The sequence below is a fragment of the Lissotriton vulgaris genome, chromosome 1_1 (assembly GCF_964263255.1).
Source record: "Lissotriton vulgaris chromosome 1_1, aLisVul1.2, whole genome shotgun sequence".
In the NCBI taxonomy this organism is placed as follows: Eukaryota; Metazoa; Chordata; class Amphibia; order Caudata; family Salamandridae; genus Lissotriton; species Lissotriton vulgaris.
The window spans coordinates 756,584,172-756,600,597 of record NC_141685.1 but is presented as its reverse complement, the minus strand read 5'-3'; the positions used below and the strand labels follow the sequence as shown (position 1 = coordinate 756,600,597).

The 16,426-nt window shown below is 44.1% G+C and overlaps 1 protein-coding gene across 3 annotated transcripts in view; it reads right to left on the bottom strand.

Annotated features, from left to right (window-relative positions):
• The window catches only part of DHX9 (DExH-box helicase 9), a 208,302-nt gene that overhangs the window by 165,418 nt on the left and 26,458 nt on the right, over nt 1-16,426 (bottom strand). For 2 of the 3 annotated variants that reach the window (XM_086955648.1, XM_086955651.1), the window contains exons 5-7: nt 12,640-12,743; nt 11,611-11,759; nt 2,693-2,739 (exon numbers count right to left, since the gene is read on the bottom strand). In XM_086955648.1, the coding sequence (XP_086811774.1) occupies nt 2,693-2,739; nt 11,611-11,759; nt 12,640-12,743 (300 nt within the window). Of the gene's footprint in view, nt 1-2,692; nt 2,740-10,103; nt 11,760-12,639; nt 12,744-16,426 lie in introns of all 3 variants that reach the window. The other variant, XM_086955658.1, reaches the window with a different exon arrangement.

Below are 16,426 nucleotides of genomic sequence, written 5' to 3'. Positions count from 1 at the left end.
CTCTGTTTGGTTCTGCACGAAGACACTCAGCCTGCAAAGGCAGTGTATGTGTGTCGGGGTACAGGGCCCCAAAGGGTGGCACAATAAGTGCTGCAGCCCTCAGGGGTCTTCTCTGGTCACAAGGCCCTGGGTACCTAGGGTACCATTTACATGGGGCTGACAGGTGGCCAGAGATGCCAATTGGGTTTTGTTTCGTTTCAACACCGTTTTAGTGAAGTTACACACCCCTGGGCACCTGGTTGGCAGGAGCCCAGGGCACGCTCAGTCAAAGCACATCAGCAATTCAGCAAAAAGTGGGGGCATACCATGCAAGACGGCACTTCCTCACATACCTTTGATGCCCTGACTAATTTATGTACCTGGGTCATCCTAGTGACCGCCTTTGTTTGCCCTGACCAACTTTCAGAGAGGAAACAGTGTGGTGCTGTCTTGCTCGCCAGTGCACCCTGCTTTCCATTGTGGTTAATAATCTCATGATTTGCCTCCCATGGTTGGCACTTAAAGCAAAGGTATAGGAAAACATTATTGGCAATTTATTGGGACAGATACATTAGAAATGCTGTTCCTTGGTTGATCACTAGGCCATTTTGTTTGGGAAAACTTCCTTGCTTTGATCCTACAACTGACAAAACGTAACTAGGTCTCACGCAGCCCCTCAAGGCCTGACAAGTGGAGCTTTCTAATTGTTGAGATGATAAAGAGTACATATTACACACCTCTCATTCAACTCACATACTTACAAAGTACTCATTAACAGAGCAAAAGTGACAAGGGCCCATACAGCACATGTAATTTACAAGCCAGACTGCAATGGCAAGTCCCCAAAAATGGATACCGGAACAAGAGAATTTCCATAATAGGTTGTGCTAGAAATTGGAGTATGGCACCAAGATGAACAAGCATTGGCATAGCCAATAGGTCTCGCCTTTGGGACCTTATATTTCTTAGTTATCCAGCACAACATCCTTGGTGCAACAACATCAACTGTTACATAGCTAAACACGTATAAGGTCCCAAAGGTGAGACCTTTTGGCTATGCCAATGCCTGTTTTTCAAGCCAAGAGCGCTTTCCCAGAATTTCAAAAAGAAAAATTGCTGTAGGTTTACTTCTCCCACATTTGAGACTCAGATTTCTGTTGCTGGAATATCTCTGCAATAACCTCAATCATCCCCAAAAGTACATGAACTTTGTGGCGTTAGGATAATCTCCCAAAAAATGGTTTGACTGAAAAGTCTACCGTCACAAGTAGCATTTTAAAGTACACTAGGTCACTATTATACAGAGAAGACTTTGCGAGTCATGCCTTACACCCAAGACATACAAACCTGTAAGGAAAAATTGCCTTGAAACACGTCATGATTTACGGAGTGCTACAATGCAAGAGCTGGATGTCAGAGACCTGCTAACTGTATACAAATGTCTGTTTGAAAGGAGAAAACAGAAGGCCTCCCTATTTTTGCCTGGGAATGCCCAATTACTTTTGGGGGGAAATAAATATTTTACTTGCAACAATCACAACCTGTAAGCTATGGATTCCTATATGCCCAGATTTTGACATACGTTTTCAAGTACTTGGGGACACCTATAACTAGTGTCTCCTTCCTTTCAAAGAAAGACTGAGAAAATCGCCTGGGGCTACTTTGAGCTCCAGAATGAATATCATAGGGTTATATATGCTAGAGGACAAGAACATTATTCACTGCTTAAAAAAAAAGAGAATTAAAAACACACACACACAAGAACAAAGCTGTAGGCCTTAGTTAGCTTTGTTACGACTACCCTTCAGTCCACTGGTTCCCTGAAAGTAATCTTGGGAGTCAACTTGGCTATGGCTTGGCCTATGTAGTGCTTCAACCAAGCATGGCCACTAGTATCTCCAGTAAAAGTTTCAATATTTCAAATCAAATAAAGTTGTATGTAAAGGCATGAAGTATACTTGTCATTATTTCCCAGCCTGAGCCTTCTGCTCAACAGGTCACCTTTAACATAGTGGTCCTGCATTTCAACTACAAATGATTTGTCACAAATTTCCCAACCTGGGAAATGCCTTACGTAACTTAGCTAATGTCCCAATCTTGTTCTCATTATCAAACACAGTAGCTCAAAGCTCTGTTAGGTCAAAGTGAACTCTGCATATGATCACAAGCTCGTAAAATGCATAAAGGTTTGAATTTTATTTTTGGCAACATTTCTACTAGAGAACTGCAGTTTAGAGGTGCGAGTGGACAATTAGAAGGTTTTTCATACCTACACTGCAGAGTTCAAAAAAGTTAATTTGACTAGGGTCCCAAAAATGAGATTTTGAGAAGAAATGTTCAATCACTGATACAACATCAGAATGTAATAGTGGACTGGTCCCTAAATGTTTCACCAGCAGACGCGGTCAAAAATGCAAGTTAACAAACAAGTTAAGGCTTGGGATAGCAGTCAAATCAAAATTAGCAATCAGCATTCCAAAGATTATCCTACCCGTTAAATACCACAAATCCTTAGATAGAAAAAAGCAGTTTTCTGCCCTTGACAAATGATGCAATTGTTCTTACAGGCCTAAAAACAGAACGAGCTCGACTAGATGCCACATGCAGTAAGGGCGGCTAACCATTTGATTATTTAGCTTACTCCTGTTCAATGGACAAAGCTGCTTTAAAATTGTTTACAAGAGCACAAAAGAAAGCAAAGAAAAAACCTTACTTCGTCCCAACTGCTTCACGTAAAGGACCATTTCAGCAATAAAACTCCTGCAGACAGAAAGATACTGTTAGTTTATCCATACAAGCTGTTATTGCACACACAACCACACCCCTCTTCATAGGTACTTACAGGAGTAGTTTACAACAGACATACTCAGTTTCCTGTGCTCGTACAACTCTAACCAGTATGTTGAATTCCTATATAAATGCCCTTCAGACTTCCAGTACAGCAATGCATTCCCCGTTCACAATCTTTGGCCTTTCCAACTGTATCACCCTCAACGCCTGTGTTGATGCTCTTTCTAAGGGACAACAATGGGCCAAGCTATTTCTAAAGTGCTGGTATCACGCAGGTGTGCTTCAAAGCCGTGTGTCAATAACTGGTCACCACTGAATATGTAATAAACACATTTGCATGCCTCATTTCCACTACCCTAGCCATTTTCTATCCACCGTCCCATGTGCAGCCAGGCCAGAAATAGACTCAAAAGGGCAGTTACTTTGTTAAAAAAACGATTCTTAATGTAGACAGCTTCTAGATCACCAGCTTGTTTAGTCACCTGCTAAAGCGAGTAGCTAATAAAACACTAACATCCATCAACACAAGGAACTAAATGGAAAGTTGATTTACCCAAGGGAGGAACTGAAAAAAAAAGAGGACCCAGCAGAGGGTTAAGAATGAGGTTTTACAACTGAGCGGGATGGACAGATTTGACTGAGGAAGAGGTTGTGTACACATCTAGAGGTCCACTAAACACCAGAAGATTTGGGGCCCTTTGCCCGATTATGTTAAGGTAGAATCTGAATAGTAAAAGCAGGAAATAACAAAATGCACCTTCAACAAAAAAGAACATTTCAAGAACAGGACAAAAAAGTGTGTGTGTGTGTGTGTGTGGGTAGGAATTGTTGGAGGCTTTTAGGGCCCAAATTCAAATGTGCAATGTACAATAGGTCGAAGAATCTGTATTCCGGTCCCACAGTTAGGACACAGGGGGAGATCATGCATCAGTGTTGCAAATGGATGTCCGAGGAGACCGTGTGGGAAAAAAATGAATCACTAAAAGCCATTCAGCAGCAGCAGGACTTTCACTACCTGTAGGATTTCACTTCAGATACAATGGAGGATCTGCAAATTTAAAATTCTGCAAGAGTTTCCACTTTAAGGGTGCGGGAGTCCCACCTGTCCCAAGGGAGAAAACAATCAAGATGTTCTGGGGGAATTCTTCACCACGGAGGTAAGCATCCAGTGGTAAGAGTTCCCACCAAAGGTTTTGGCAATGAGGTGAAGGGCAACGGCACAATCATTGACAATCTATGGTCAACAGACAAAGAGTAACTCACGAGGACTCTAGCATGGTAGAAGAGGCTCACCACGAGGGAAGCTCCATATATACTTCCCACGAGCTCTGCTTTCCAACTCGGCTCTGGAATAATAACCCCACATGCACAAACTGAAGTCAACAGCTAGTACTCAAGTAAGTTGAAGGAGATTCACAATGGAGTCACAAAATAGTAAATTAATGCAAGGCAGCTAGGAAAAAGAGGACAATCATGAGTTAGTAGAACCTGATGGTGTCCTGGTTCAATGAACCAGCTAAAAACCAAAAAAAATTTAGTTAAACATCCTTAGCTGCAAATAGTTCCATGAAGGACAATTAGGGTATGGGGAAAAACACCACGCTGAAAAAAAGCTTGAAATAAGAGAATTTTACTACAGCAGGAGAAAATTATTATTATTTGGGGGACGTTCAAAGCCTACCTCATACAGCATATTTGTATATGTGCAGCAAGGATGAAACTGGATCCAGCTGCAACTAGCTGGCAGATTATACGAGGTGTTGAGACAAGCATGTAGTCATTGTGTACAAATGCCTATTTGCCTATCAGTGTGCCTGGAGACAAGTGGGTGGACACATGGTCGGTCACCTTTATACACGAGACTGGTATAGGACAGGGTACTTAGCAAACAACTGCTTTGACTATTAAAATGGTGAGGGTAGTTTGGCATACAAGAGCAGCAAATGCCAAATGACAGTGGTTCATGGTGTAATGTTTTCATGTGTACTGCAATTGGCAGAGCAATAGGACCCTGCAACCCGGAGCACTGTTAGGAATAGGATGGAGGTAGACAGGAACCAGAGCGGGAGGAGCATTATTAGCTGCTTATGGGAAAAGGAAGAGGCAAGTGCTCCATAGAGCTCCTGCTCAAGAGATTCAAGAAATAGGAATTAATAATGTTATTACTTCAGTATACAGCGTCCGTCACTTATTTTACAAGGACTTGACAACTGGAGACGAGGGTGGTTGACGTTCATTACCTCACCTTGTTTGCCGTGAAGCTGTCTGTAGTGAGTGCCTGCTATGCACCGTTACAGCGCCATCATCGCTCTGCATTCCACCAGCATCATTTTGCCTCTTCATTGCTGTAGGAGACCACCCTACTCATTGCCCGGCGGAGGTCACTCCGAATCTAACCGGCTCCATCTCACCTCTTCGTTGCAGCAGGTGTCCACCTTGCTCGTTAACTGGCAGAAGTCTTTCATGGCTGAAAGAGCACACCCCTCCTCTGGTACTGAGGGAATCAACCGTGCTCGCCATCAGGAGCTGCTGGCCTTGCAGTGCACCCACTGCAATGGGGTAAGCTGGTTCCTCTTATGTCCTCCCCCAATGAGTACTGGACACTTTGCTGAACTACAGAAGCCTTGTGAGACCTAGTCTTTCGAGCAGCCATTTTGAAGTCAGACCGGTAATCCAGGAGCCTGGTTTCTACCCCTTCAGCCATATTAGAGTCAGGCTTCCACGTTCCCAGCAGCCGGTGTCTGTATACGAGGACATTTTTACATGCAAAAAGTGAGTTTTGCCAAAAGCAATTCAGCACCTAGCAGGCTCCTGCCCTCACAACAAGCGTTCAGACTCCAGTCTTAGCAGAAAGAACGATGCCAGTCGGAACAAGGACGAACTCCCAAACCCACAGAGCATACTCTCAGCACAAATCAGACTGGAAACAGAGGAGAAATACAGAATGTTACTGCTGCAGCCAAGAATATTCACATGCAGGATCTTGCCCAGCCATGGTCAGCAATGTGAACGTTGTGGAAAGGAAAATTACTTCGAAAAAGTGTGTAGAGCTTCTTGGAAGGACTTCCCATAATCCTCAAAAGAATCAAGATTCCTCAACATGTGAAGGCAGTATGTGACTGGCAAGAACACCCTACAAGCTTGTCACTATTCAGCTTACGATCACATGCCACATACAGATCTAAACACTTATCGTCCTGTGAGTCATCTCTCATTCCGATTTCTCAAGACAGCAACGAATATGAGTGCATGGTGGCCGATCCTGACAGACTAAAGAAATACCAGAGACTACATATTCAAATGGGAAATCATCCGGCAAAGTTTGTTCTAGACAGTGGAGTCTCTCTCAACTGTATATGCGTTACTGAATACAACAAAATTAACCCAAAACCCAAGCTGTAAAAGGCTGTTGTGAGAGTACTCCTGGATGTCCATAGAGCGACTACCTTGCCTAGGACAATTTCACACATCCCTGACAGTGCAAGCGCAAATCTAGGTCATTGTTGGCCTGAAGCAGCAGACTGTCTTCTCAGTTTGCCCACTGCAGAACTCCTGAAACTTGAGGAGATACTGTACAGATGGATGATGAACCAGATCTAAAACGCAAATTTTTCCAAGTTGTTCGCCGGGCTTGGAAAATTGGCTCATTTTAAAGTCTTGCTACACATCAATGAACTGGTAACACATGTGGCTCAACATAACCGGAAAGTGCCATTCCACCATCAAAAAGCTGTGGATGATGAGCTATAGAACTTCCTGAGGGCTGACATCATTGAGAGATCGACCAGACCAACCTTCTCTGGGTGTCCCTAATGGTGGTAGTATTCAAACGGGAATCCAACAGCAAAGTGTGCCACTGGGTTGACTTGAGGCCACCAAACATGGCTATCGAATGAGAGAGGCTCCTGTGACCTAACATCAGTGGTACGATTACTTGGCTGAATGGGCCAAAGGTATGTCCAAATTGGACCTGAACAAAGGTTACCATCACCTCGTGCCCCATGAGAAGTCCCGCTACATCACCACATTCTCAATTCATCAAGGCCACTTTTGATACAAACATCTCAATGTTGGCATTTCATCAGTCGCAGAAATAAGCGGCAAGGAGAGTTATTCATCACATTCCAAACTCCTTCAGCTATAGCGACGATATCCTGGTGATCAGTGACACCATCAAGGAACACGACAAAGCTCTAGATCAGGTGTGTCACATCCTCTTGGAAGCGAATGTGACTCAATAGCGATAAATTGGAGTTTACCAAATCTACGTTAAAATTCTCTGGTCTCCAGCTGGAAGAGAAACAATGGGCACGCATAGGCTCCCTCACACGCACGAGAAGCTGCAAGAAGACCGAATGGTTTGGCGTGATATGTGTACCTCTGGGTTAGCAGAGAGGGAGCCCTCCTCGCAGGATACAACCGACAGAAAGGAGAGTAGGCTAGATGTAGACAGTCGGCCTACCCTTAACGAGGAGCGAGAGGACCAACCCTGGTATTATCCACAATGGAAGTCAGTGGCATGCCTGTGCTACTTCCTCACTGCAAGAAGCTTGCGAATTATTATATTTCCCCATTGTCTCTTACCCCGATGCTACTTTCTATACTACATGCCATTAATAATGTCAACGGTATGCCTACATATGCTGTATTGATGCCAATTTATTTTTGTATTTGCAAAATGTAAATTGAAAAAGAAAGTTAAAAAAAATAAAAAATCTCTGGTCACATCTCCAGCGAAGGGAGGAGGCCTGACCCTGAAAAGTGACTGCACTGACTGACACGCCGTCCACGAGACGTCCGTGATTTAAGGTCTTTCCTGGGAATGGCCAGCTATTGTGCCAGATACATGAAGGATTACACCACCATTAGCTATCCTTTACAAGAACTCACAAAGCAAATGCAACATTTTCAATGGTCTGCACGCTGTGAGCAAGCACTCAACAGCTGTAAGGTCTACCATCTACCTAGCATACTTCTATCCTTGCAGGAATGCCAAAATCACTGTAAATGACAGTCCGGTGGGACTCAGAGCTATTTTAGTCCAATATGACAAGCAAGGTGACCAAAGATAGCTTAGCATATGCAAGCTGTAGCCTAACAGACACTGAGAGAGCACACTCGGTCAAAAAAAGAAAGCCTGGCAGTCGTCTGGGCTGTGAGTATTTCCACATCTTCCTCTATGGGAAGCATTTTACCCGTATAACGGATCACCATGCCCTCAGCCATATTTGGAAACCCGAGAAAAGATGCCACCTAGGATCAAGGGATGGGGCATTCGCCTTCAAGAATACATGTACGCCATTGTCCACAAGCCAGGAAAGGCAGAAAAAAACAGCGTACATGTCAAGACATCGTAGGACATCAAATAAGAGACACTCAGTGGCTGATGGATACATGCATTTCGTCATTGATCAAGCAAGACCACCTGCTGTTCCACTGGAAGCAATCACAAAAACCACAGCAAAAGGTGCTAATCTTCAAGGCGCAATGAGTCTCCTTCGAACAAGATCATGGAGACACCTCGATGAACCACATGACGATAACGGAATAGACTCACACAATCTGACTTCCTTTCCACATACTAGAGGAAGAAGTAACAACCACTGATAATGGATTATTTCCCCCGGGTGAACAGTTTGTCATACTTCAACTGTTGCGGCAGGTTTATCATTCATCTGGTGCATGAAGGACACAAGAGCACAGCACAGTGGCCACCAAAAGGGTGCTACGGAAACAAGTCTGTTTTCCCTCTCTCGCATACCAGTCCTGAATGAGGCCTTTGCAGCTTGGAGCATCCCCAAAGTAGTTAAAACCAACAATGGCCCTCCGTTTAACGGACATGACTTTGCTTAATTCACCAGTCACCTCAACTTCCAACATCAGAAAATCACTCCCATGTGGCCTCAAACCAAAGGGATGGTAGAGAAGCTTATGGCCACACTAAAGAAAACCATATAACAGGCAGAACTAACCAGGCGAGATGTTCAAATGGCTCTGAATGAAGTACTAGGAGCATATATTGGACCATGCCTCATAGCACCGCTGGAAAATCTCCAGCCACTCTGATGTTGGGTAAGACTGCGTACGAGAATCCCTACCAGGGACACACACGTCCTAAGCAGTGTGATCATGCAGCTATATATATATATATATATATATATATATAAAAAAAATCACACAAAATGCGTCTCATTTCAAGAAGTAGGATGCAGTAGCAAGGCCCTGGTGGAACAGTCAGAACATGATGCTGATGAATTCAGTCGAGAAGTGTGTAGCAGTGAAAGGGTTGATGTCTTCAGATCTGAGGAAGCTTAAGGAACCAGACCCATTACTCAGGTCACAGTGAACTATTCAGCTCATTGAAGAATTGTAAGAGGGATTGTTCACTTAACATATTGCAGGGGGGGGAAGAGATGTAATGTTTGCACGTATACAACAATCAGCAGAGCGGTTTGACGCTGCAGCACGGAACAAGGTTAGGAATAGGATGGTGGTAGAGTGGAACCGGAAAAGGAGGAGAATTATTAGTTGCTTTGGGGCAGAGGAGAGTGCTGCATAGAGTTCCGACTTGAGAGATTAAAGAAATGGGAAGAAAGTTATTACATCAGTACACCCTGTCAGTCGCTTATTTTACAAGGACAGGACACATGGGTAAGTCACTGCAGAGGCTTAGCTGTGGAGAGGGTCCTTTCGTTTCTCAGGATGAAAACACCACCTGCCCCGTCCTCATACTGTCCAACTTATCGACTACATTAAGGAGAAAAACTGAACTAAGCCTAGATTGCCCTCCCAATAAGTGCCACAGTTGGAGGTAGACTTTGACGTCCTGCAGAATGGTACATTTCACACAAAATAATGCTGCAGGATCAACTAGAAGTAACAGCCTTGAGGGTGGACAATGGAGAATATAAAGTAAGAATTCAAAGATCACAGCACAACATCATTAAGGCAAAGTGTCACAAGAGTCTTACTCATCTTCCCTCATTGGTAAGCCCATGATTCATCCAAAGCCAGCTTCACACTGACATTAAGCAAGTAAAGCAAATTACTCAGAGAAAGGAAATTAGAGGGGATGAAATGCAGGAGAGAAAGATGGTAAGGAGAGTTGCCTTGGGCAAGGACTGAAAACAAGCTAAACACGGGGAAGCTATGCAAGAAACTAAACAATAAGGCAAGGAGAAAAACACACATAAAAAACACCAAACACAGCAGGTTCATTTAATGTGCACAGAAGCATTTTCCTAAAGGAGGCTACAGTTACCCAAGAAAAGGTGCTTCATTGACTGTGGAATAAAAACACATTTGAACAATAATCTTGCGTCTGCACCACTGACCTTATGGCACAGTGCTCCCCAGCTCCTTGGTGCAAACGATGGGGTCAGTATGTTTCTCAGCCAGCCTTAATTTCGCCAATCAATGCTCTACCTGGCAAGGGAGAGTGACACCAGAAATCAGAGAGTTCAGCCATGGGATTGCTTAGTCCTGCCTAAGCGCAATCACATGTGTGAATGAAGGCAGATTTCTGATGTCACCACCGGACTCCCCTTTTTTTCTCTACATAGCTCAGAAGTTTATCTATTGCAATCTATTGGCATTTCAGTTCCACCATGTACACTGCCCTGCAGTAAGAGCGCAGAATGCACACATGGTGTTTGTACAGGCTCACCCATGGAATTCAAAAACGTGGGGAGTCATCCAATCATCTGGGGATTCATGTGCAGTAAAGGCTCAAAGCTCCTTTGGGATTCACGTTTTATGTCAAGCAACACCATCCTATCCATGGTAAGGCATGTACCAATTTGAAGCACAGACATTCTCCCTCACCTAACATCTGCCTAGGGATTGATTGGTCTGCATGAAGATAAAATATCAGCAACACCAAACTGCAGCGAGGATTAATTAGTCTATGTGCCATTGACGGCTTCACTTTGGGATTCCCATATAGGACAGCTCATTATTAACATCATTAAACCACTAATTTACCAGCATTTGATCTTTAAAGACTTACATGCTTAATATATTCTCCATCGCCAGACTAGGAAGCATGTGGCTCTAAGAAAGGTACCAACACTGGAAACCTTTGAGTTACAAGGCCCTATATTCAGTTACTTTCACTCAGCATATGTCTGAAATCAGTGCGAGCCTTCAGAGGAGTAGTAAGCTCTAGTCCTTGGAATGCTCTTTGGAACAGTAACAGGCGGGCTGAGAAACATACTGTCACCTTCACTGCCAAGAGTCCTACATTTTACATGCTGGCCTGAAAGCAATACGTCTTCAGTATCGTTAACCAGTAGGGATAAATACAACTTGCTGGGTAAATGAGGAACAGATAAAGTGCAATGGGATCAGCCCCAAAAGGTGCAGTACGCTTGCTACACTGAATAGCACGTTTAAGCTGTAAATGGAGGTAAATATACACTTCCTAATTTTGAATAAACTTTTATTGTCAGGACTTCTATCTATAACCACTTAACCAGTATTGTCAACATGCCAGACCTCTCCTCTACTAGGACGCCAGTATTCACTAGCCCCACCTTGAACTTGTGTTGGCATGACACAGTACCACAGCTTCCGCGTAAAAGACTCTTTAAGTTACCAGACTTGCCCCGTTTTAATAGGACTATTAAAATGCAAAGCGCAACGTCACATTGAGGTTTTCAGGCTAACTCCTTGAAGAGCAGTACCAGGCATCACTGCTATCCATCCAGCAAACTCTATATGACAAACATGGACCCATTAACTGTTCACCAAGCCCCAAAAATATGAGGGCCAGGAAAAATATACTTCTTCCAGGGAAACCACTGCAGCCAATGAAGCGTGAAATAGGCGACTCTAGCAAACCTGTTATGGTCAGGGCCCACTTGATTATATTTATATTCGGCTTGGGTCTTCTCCTTTTGGAAGAACTGATTCAGACGGGCCTTGGCGTTATCAAGAGTCCAGTTGCCATGGAGACCAGCATTCAAATCTACCTCTTCTGACTCCAGCGTCTAAAAGTGAAAGTGTACATTTTGTTTTAAAGAAACAGTTTCTGCTTTGCTGGCATATTAAGGACTAGAATCTGCACCATAACAGAATCTGCAGTTTTTTACTGGCTGAACTTTAAACCGACCATGAAATAACTTAAATATATTATACATGTAGTCACAATTATACCTAATTAGAGAGGGGTATAAAATCATGCTGGCACTAAGGTCAATTACCCAACTTGCTCATAGGACGGAAATTGAAGTTAATTAGTGCAAGAAGGCCCTTCATGAAGACATTCATGAATAACTTTACATCAAAAGGAAATTAGCAGCTAAATGGAGATTTAACATCTATGAAATCTTTACACTGTTATTTTGTTGGGCATTTATATATCAGCAATTGCTGCCAAAAGGCTGCTTGTCGTCAGAGAGAAAGCAGGTGGGGTAAATAGTGTAACAGCAACAGGATAATAGAAAACACACAACATTACACAAATACTTTGCTGAATAGGTCTGCATATCGTTTCCCTAAATTTATATTGGTCTGCTCTAATGAGGAAATCAGGACTTCGTTGTTCATAAGATTTTGGTCTTAACAATCGACATTTAAACTCTAAACCAAATTCTTTCTATCTAAAGGAATTAATAGGACAACAGGGTAAATAATCAAGAACTCCACTAAGGTGCCCCTTTAAGGTAACACCCAATTTCACAAAAGGTCATAAAGTAATTGCGACTGTCTTCTGGCCGTAAAGCATGCAAGGGCACAAAATGCCCCTACAAGTAGCAGGTAGTGCTGGACACCTGAGGAAAGTAAAAACTTTGCTCTTAACGCCTTCTGAACAAAATGGCAGTAAAAGCACAACCCCCGCTCAAATTCAGATACCCCCTGGGACCATACCGCCTCATTCTCCTGCTCCTCTCTCTTGCTGTAGTAATCCTTCAGGTTGGCACCGCGTTCCCAAGAAGCACCTCCTCCGAATCCAGAAGCAACTGGAGGCTCACCTAGGAAAGAAGTGAGATGGTGTTAGTGAAACAATTTCAAGTATCTCCTCCACAAGACCCTAGAGCAGGTCAAAATAATCAAACAAAGGGGGAACTTAAAGGGGAAGCGATTGGTTCTCACATGCTGGGCTGCGTTAATAATGAGCATCTTCCACACAACTCAGCCAATGTCAAAGTGCCTTCCAAAGTACCTAAAATTCTTAGTATATTGGTAAAATTGATAATATCAAAAGGCGAGAATAAAATGCACTAGAGTCACAGGAAAATAAATAAATAAAAAGCCAGATTAACATTCCAAAGGCGGCAGCTTCTTTGAAGCTCGCCGGCCCAAGGAGACTAATCAACAGGTCATCCAGGGGGTGTGGGGATTACACCCTCTTCCCAGACAGGTTTTTGTTCTGGACCTCCAGAGACCCACAGGCTCTCACCCTAGGAGGCCAGAAGAGCAACTAGGGTGGCAGAAACCAGTCAGCAAGGACAGCAGAAGCTGGTAGGTTTTCAGGGGGCACCTCTTAGTGCATATATTAGTAAATCGGACACGGTCATCAGTGTAGGTTTACCAATACGAGAGGGATACCAAACATCCCTATTTTCAGTGAAGCCACCATGTAGCTCGGGAACTCGTTGTCACCAGTGACCAGCACATGTCCTTAACTGGCTACCCTGGTTACTTGTACTGGCAGTAATAGGACTGACCAGCACAGGGGCATATCTGCTCATGCAGGTATGCCTTTGGAGGAAGCTGGCTCTGTATATACTATGCTAAAGTAAGGTATAGTATGCACAGAATCCAGTGAGTCCTCACAGGTATAGATGGCAGAGGCTAAAGTAGATAATACCTCACACTCTTTGTGGTAGTGCCATTGAGCAATCAGGCTTATCAGAGGCTAGATTTAAGCATTTATGGTACACAGTCAGGCAAGAAATTATGTCACACACTCAAAGACTGAATCCAGACCAATTTTTTGTATAAAAAAGTTATTTGTAGCTATCTGACTGATGCCCGATGGAGCTACCTGTTTAGCTATTGGGGTGATGGGCTGTGGATTCTCTCCTCAGACGTCACCTACCCAGTCAGTCTTTAGGCAGACTTTCTTTCGTCTCTCCTGCCGTCTTTTTAGCTCTCCTGCCGTCTTTTCCCTCATCCTACCCCTTCCTATTTGTCTCACCTTTCTTTCCTCTCCCAATTTGTTGCTTAATTTTTGACGTAGAGGGCACTTCCTCACCCCACGTGTGGGGGTGGGGGGGGGGGGTGGGGGGGGGGGGAAGGGGTAGTTTTGCAAAGGCGGCCTCCACCCAGGAAAGGCGTTGTTACTGGGCCCTGAGAGCTAAGTATAACACCATAGGACAGGTTGGTTATCACCAGTTTCTAGACAATATACTAAGTATGGGTTTACTGTGCACATATAATCTCTAAGAATGGCCATAGATATTACAGGGGCATGTCTGCTCATGCAGATAGGTCCTCACATGAGGTATAGTGCACCCTGCCTTAAGGAGACTTGCCTCATACAGTGCTGGGCAGGCATGGCACACAGATGTGTGCCATGTCTACTCATCACTTTTAGCTGCTCCAAAACATGCAGGCTGCAATGGCAGTGGTGCATGTTTGTATTGAGTGGTCTTGGAGGGTGGTATAATCTATGCTGCAGCCCTTAGAGGCCTTTCCCTGGCTCCCATGTCCTTGGTACCATAGGTACCCCTTACAAGTGACTTACAGGTAGGTCAGAGTTGTGCCAATTGTGGAAACAATGGTACAGGTTTGGGAAAGAACACAGACCCTGGGAACCAGATTGGCAGGGACCCAGGGCACACAGTCAAAGTAAATCGGGTGTCTGGCAAAACGTTAGGGGGTAACCATGCAAAAAGGTCACTTTCCTACAGCTCTCACATGTAATATTCAGGCCTGCTGTAGGGGTAACCTACAAACATTACATGCAGTGTTAGAGGCACGGCACACGGGGATGTGTGACATGTCGTGTTTTCACCATTGTCTACACCAAGACATGCAGCCAGCAATGGCAGTCTTGCGTGAGCTTGGAGAGGTCTCTTAGAGTGTCACAAGTCATGCTGCAGCCATTATGGGACCTCTTTAGTCCCACAGGCGCTAAATACCAGGGTACCATTTACTCTGGAGTTACAGAGGGTGCTTAAGGTTTTGCCAGTTGGGAAAACAATTGCACAATTTTGGGGAAGAGCTCTGGCACTGGGCACATGGTTAGCAGGAATCCAGTGCACTTGCAGTCGAAATCACATTTACCAGGCAAAAAGTGGGGTGACCATGTTAAGCATTGGCATAGCCAATAGGTCTCGCCTTTGGGACCTTATAATGTGTTTAGCCATGCAACACTTGATGTTGTTGCACCAAGAATATATAGTACTGGATAACTAAACACCTATTGGCTATGCCAATGCTTTTTTTTTTTTAAAGGACAAGCAGTGCTATCAGGCTCTGGCTGCAACTTAGTCCACCGCATCCCACGTAGACGCTGCAGCCATCTTTGAATGGTTTTGAAGCCAATTCAAAAGTGGTCGCCAGTATATGTAAATCCCTATCTCAACATGAGACTGTTCTCCTATTTCCGAATTCCAATAAATACATAGTATGTAAAAAGGGCATCCCTTTCTGGGCTGCACAGCTCATCCTACCCACGTTTCATGCACAGATTTGAAATACTGATGGTTTGGGCTTCCTGGAATTCAAGTGGTTGCGGTGGAGAGAGAGAGGTAGAGAGAGGCGGGTGTATCGAGACAGGTAGAGAGGCAGAGAGAGAGAGAGAGGTGTAGAGGTAGAGAGAGGTAGAGTGAGAGGTAGAGAGGGTAGAAAGGCTTGCCCATATTGTTGTTCCCTGCAGAGAGGTGTAGAGTCAGTAACGACAATGTTGTTGAGCTAAGTTTTATTAACTTATTAGATGATTAGCACGGTTTAGAGAATTATAAAAAAACACGCAATATGTCTCCTATAAGGTTGTCTAGGAAAGATCGGTTTAAGACTTGAATGGATGATGCCTAAATTAGAAACGTTGAACCTAGTCTTATATGGATGCTGCGCACCCCCTCAATCTGTTATCAATTAAGTTTCTTCTTCACCTTTTTGAAGTCTCCTTTCTGTGCATCCTTTGAGACACTGCATCCTATGGGGTTGATAATTGAGGACCATGGCCTCATGAGTAATACATTGCAGCATCCTCTATCACCATAAAGAGGAAACATGTGACACCTTCATACTTAGTGCTGGGATTCTCTCCAATTTGGTTGGTGGTGGTGGTGGTGGGGGGGGGGGGGGGGGGGGGGGGGGGAAATTACCAGCACTGGAGTGACCACAGGCCCAGTGTACTATCGGATTTCGCGCACCATCACAAATTCTTCTCTGTCTCGCGCATCCTCCACATCTACGAACCTTGCCGTGGGCACGGGAAATTGTATTAGCAGGGCTCGAAAAATCCCCCCCCCCGCAAAAAAAAAAAAATTGTACTAGTCCTGCTGGACTAGTACCTTAAAAAACGTCCTTGACCTAACTGCAACCTACTTGGCCTCAGTCTCTGAAAGCGGAGCAAATGTGACAAGATAACAAGATTTAAAGGCATCTTTATTGCTTATTAACTTTGTGAGCAATAAAAATGCCTTAAAATCTTGTTATCTTGTCACATTTGCTCCGTTTTCACAGACAGAGGACAAAAGTT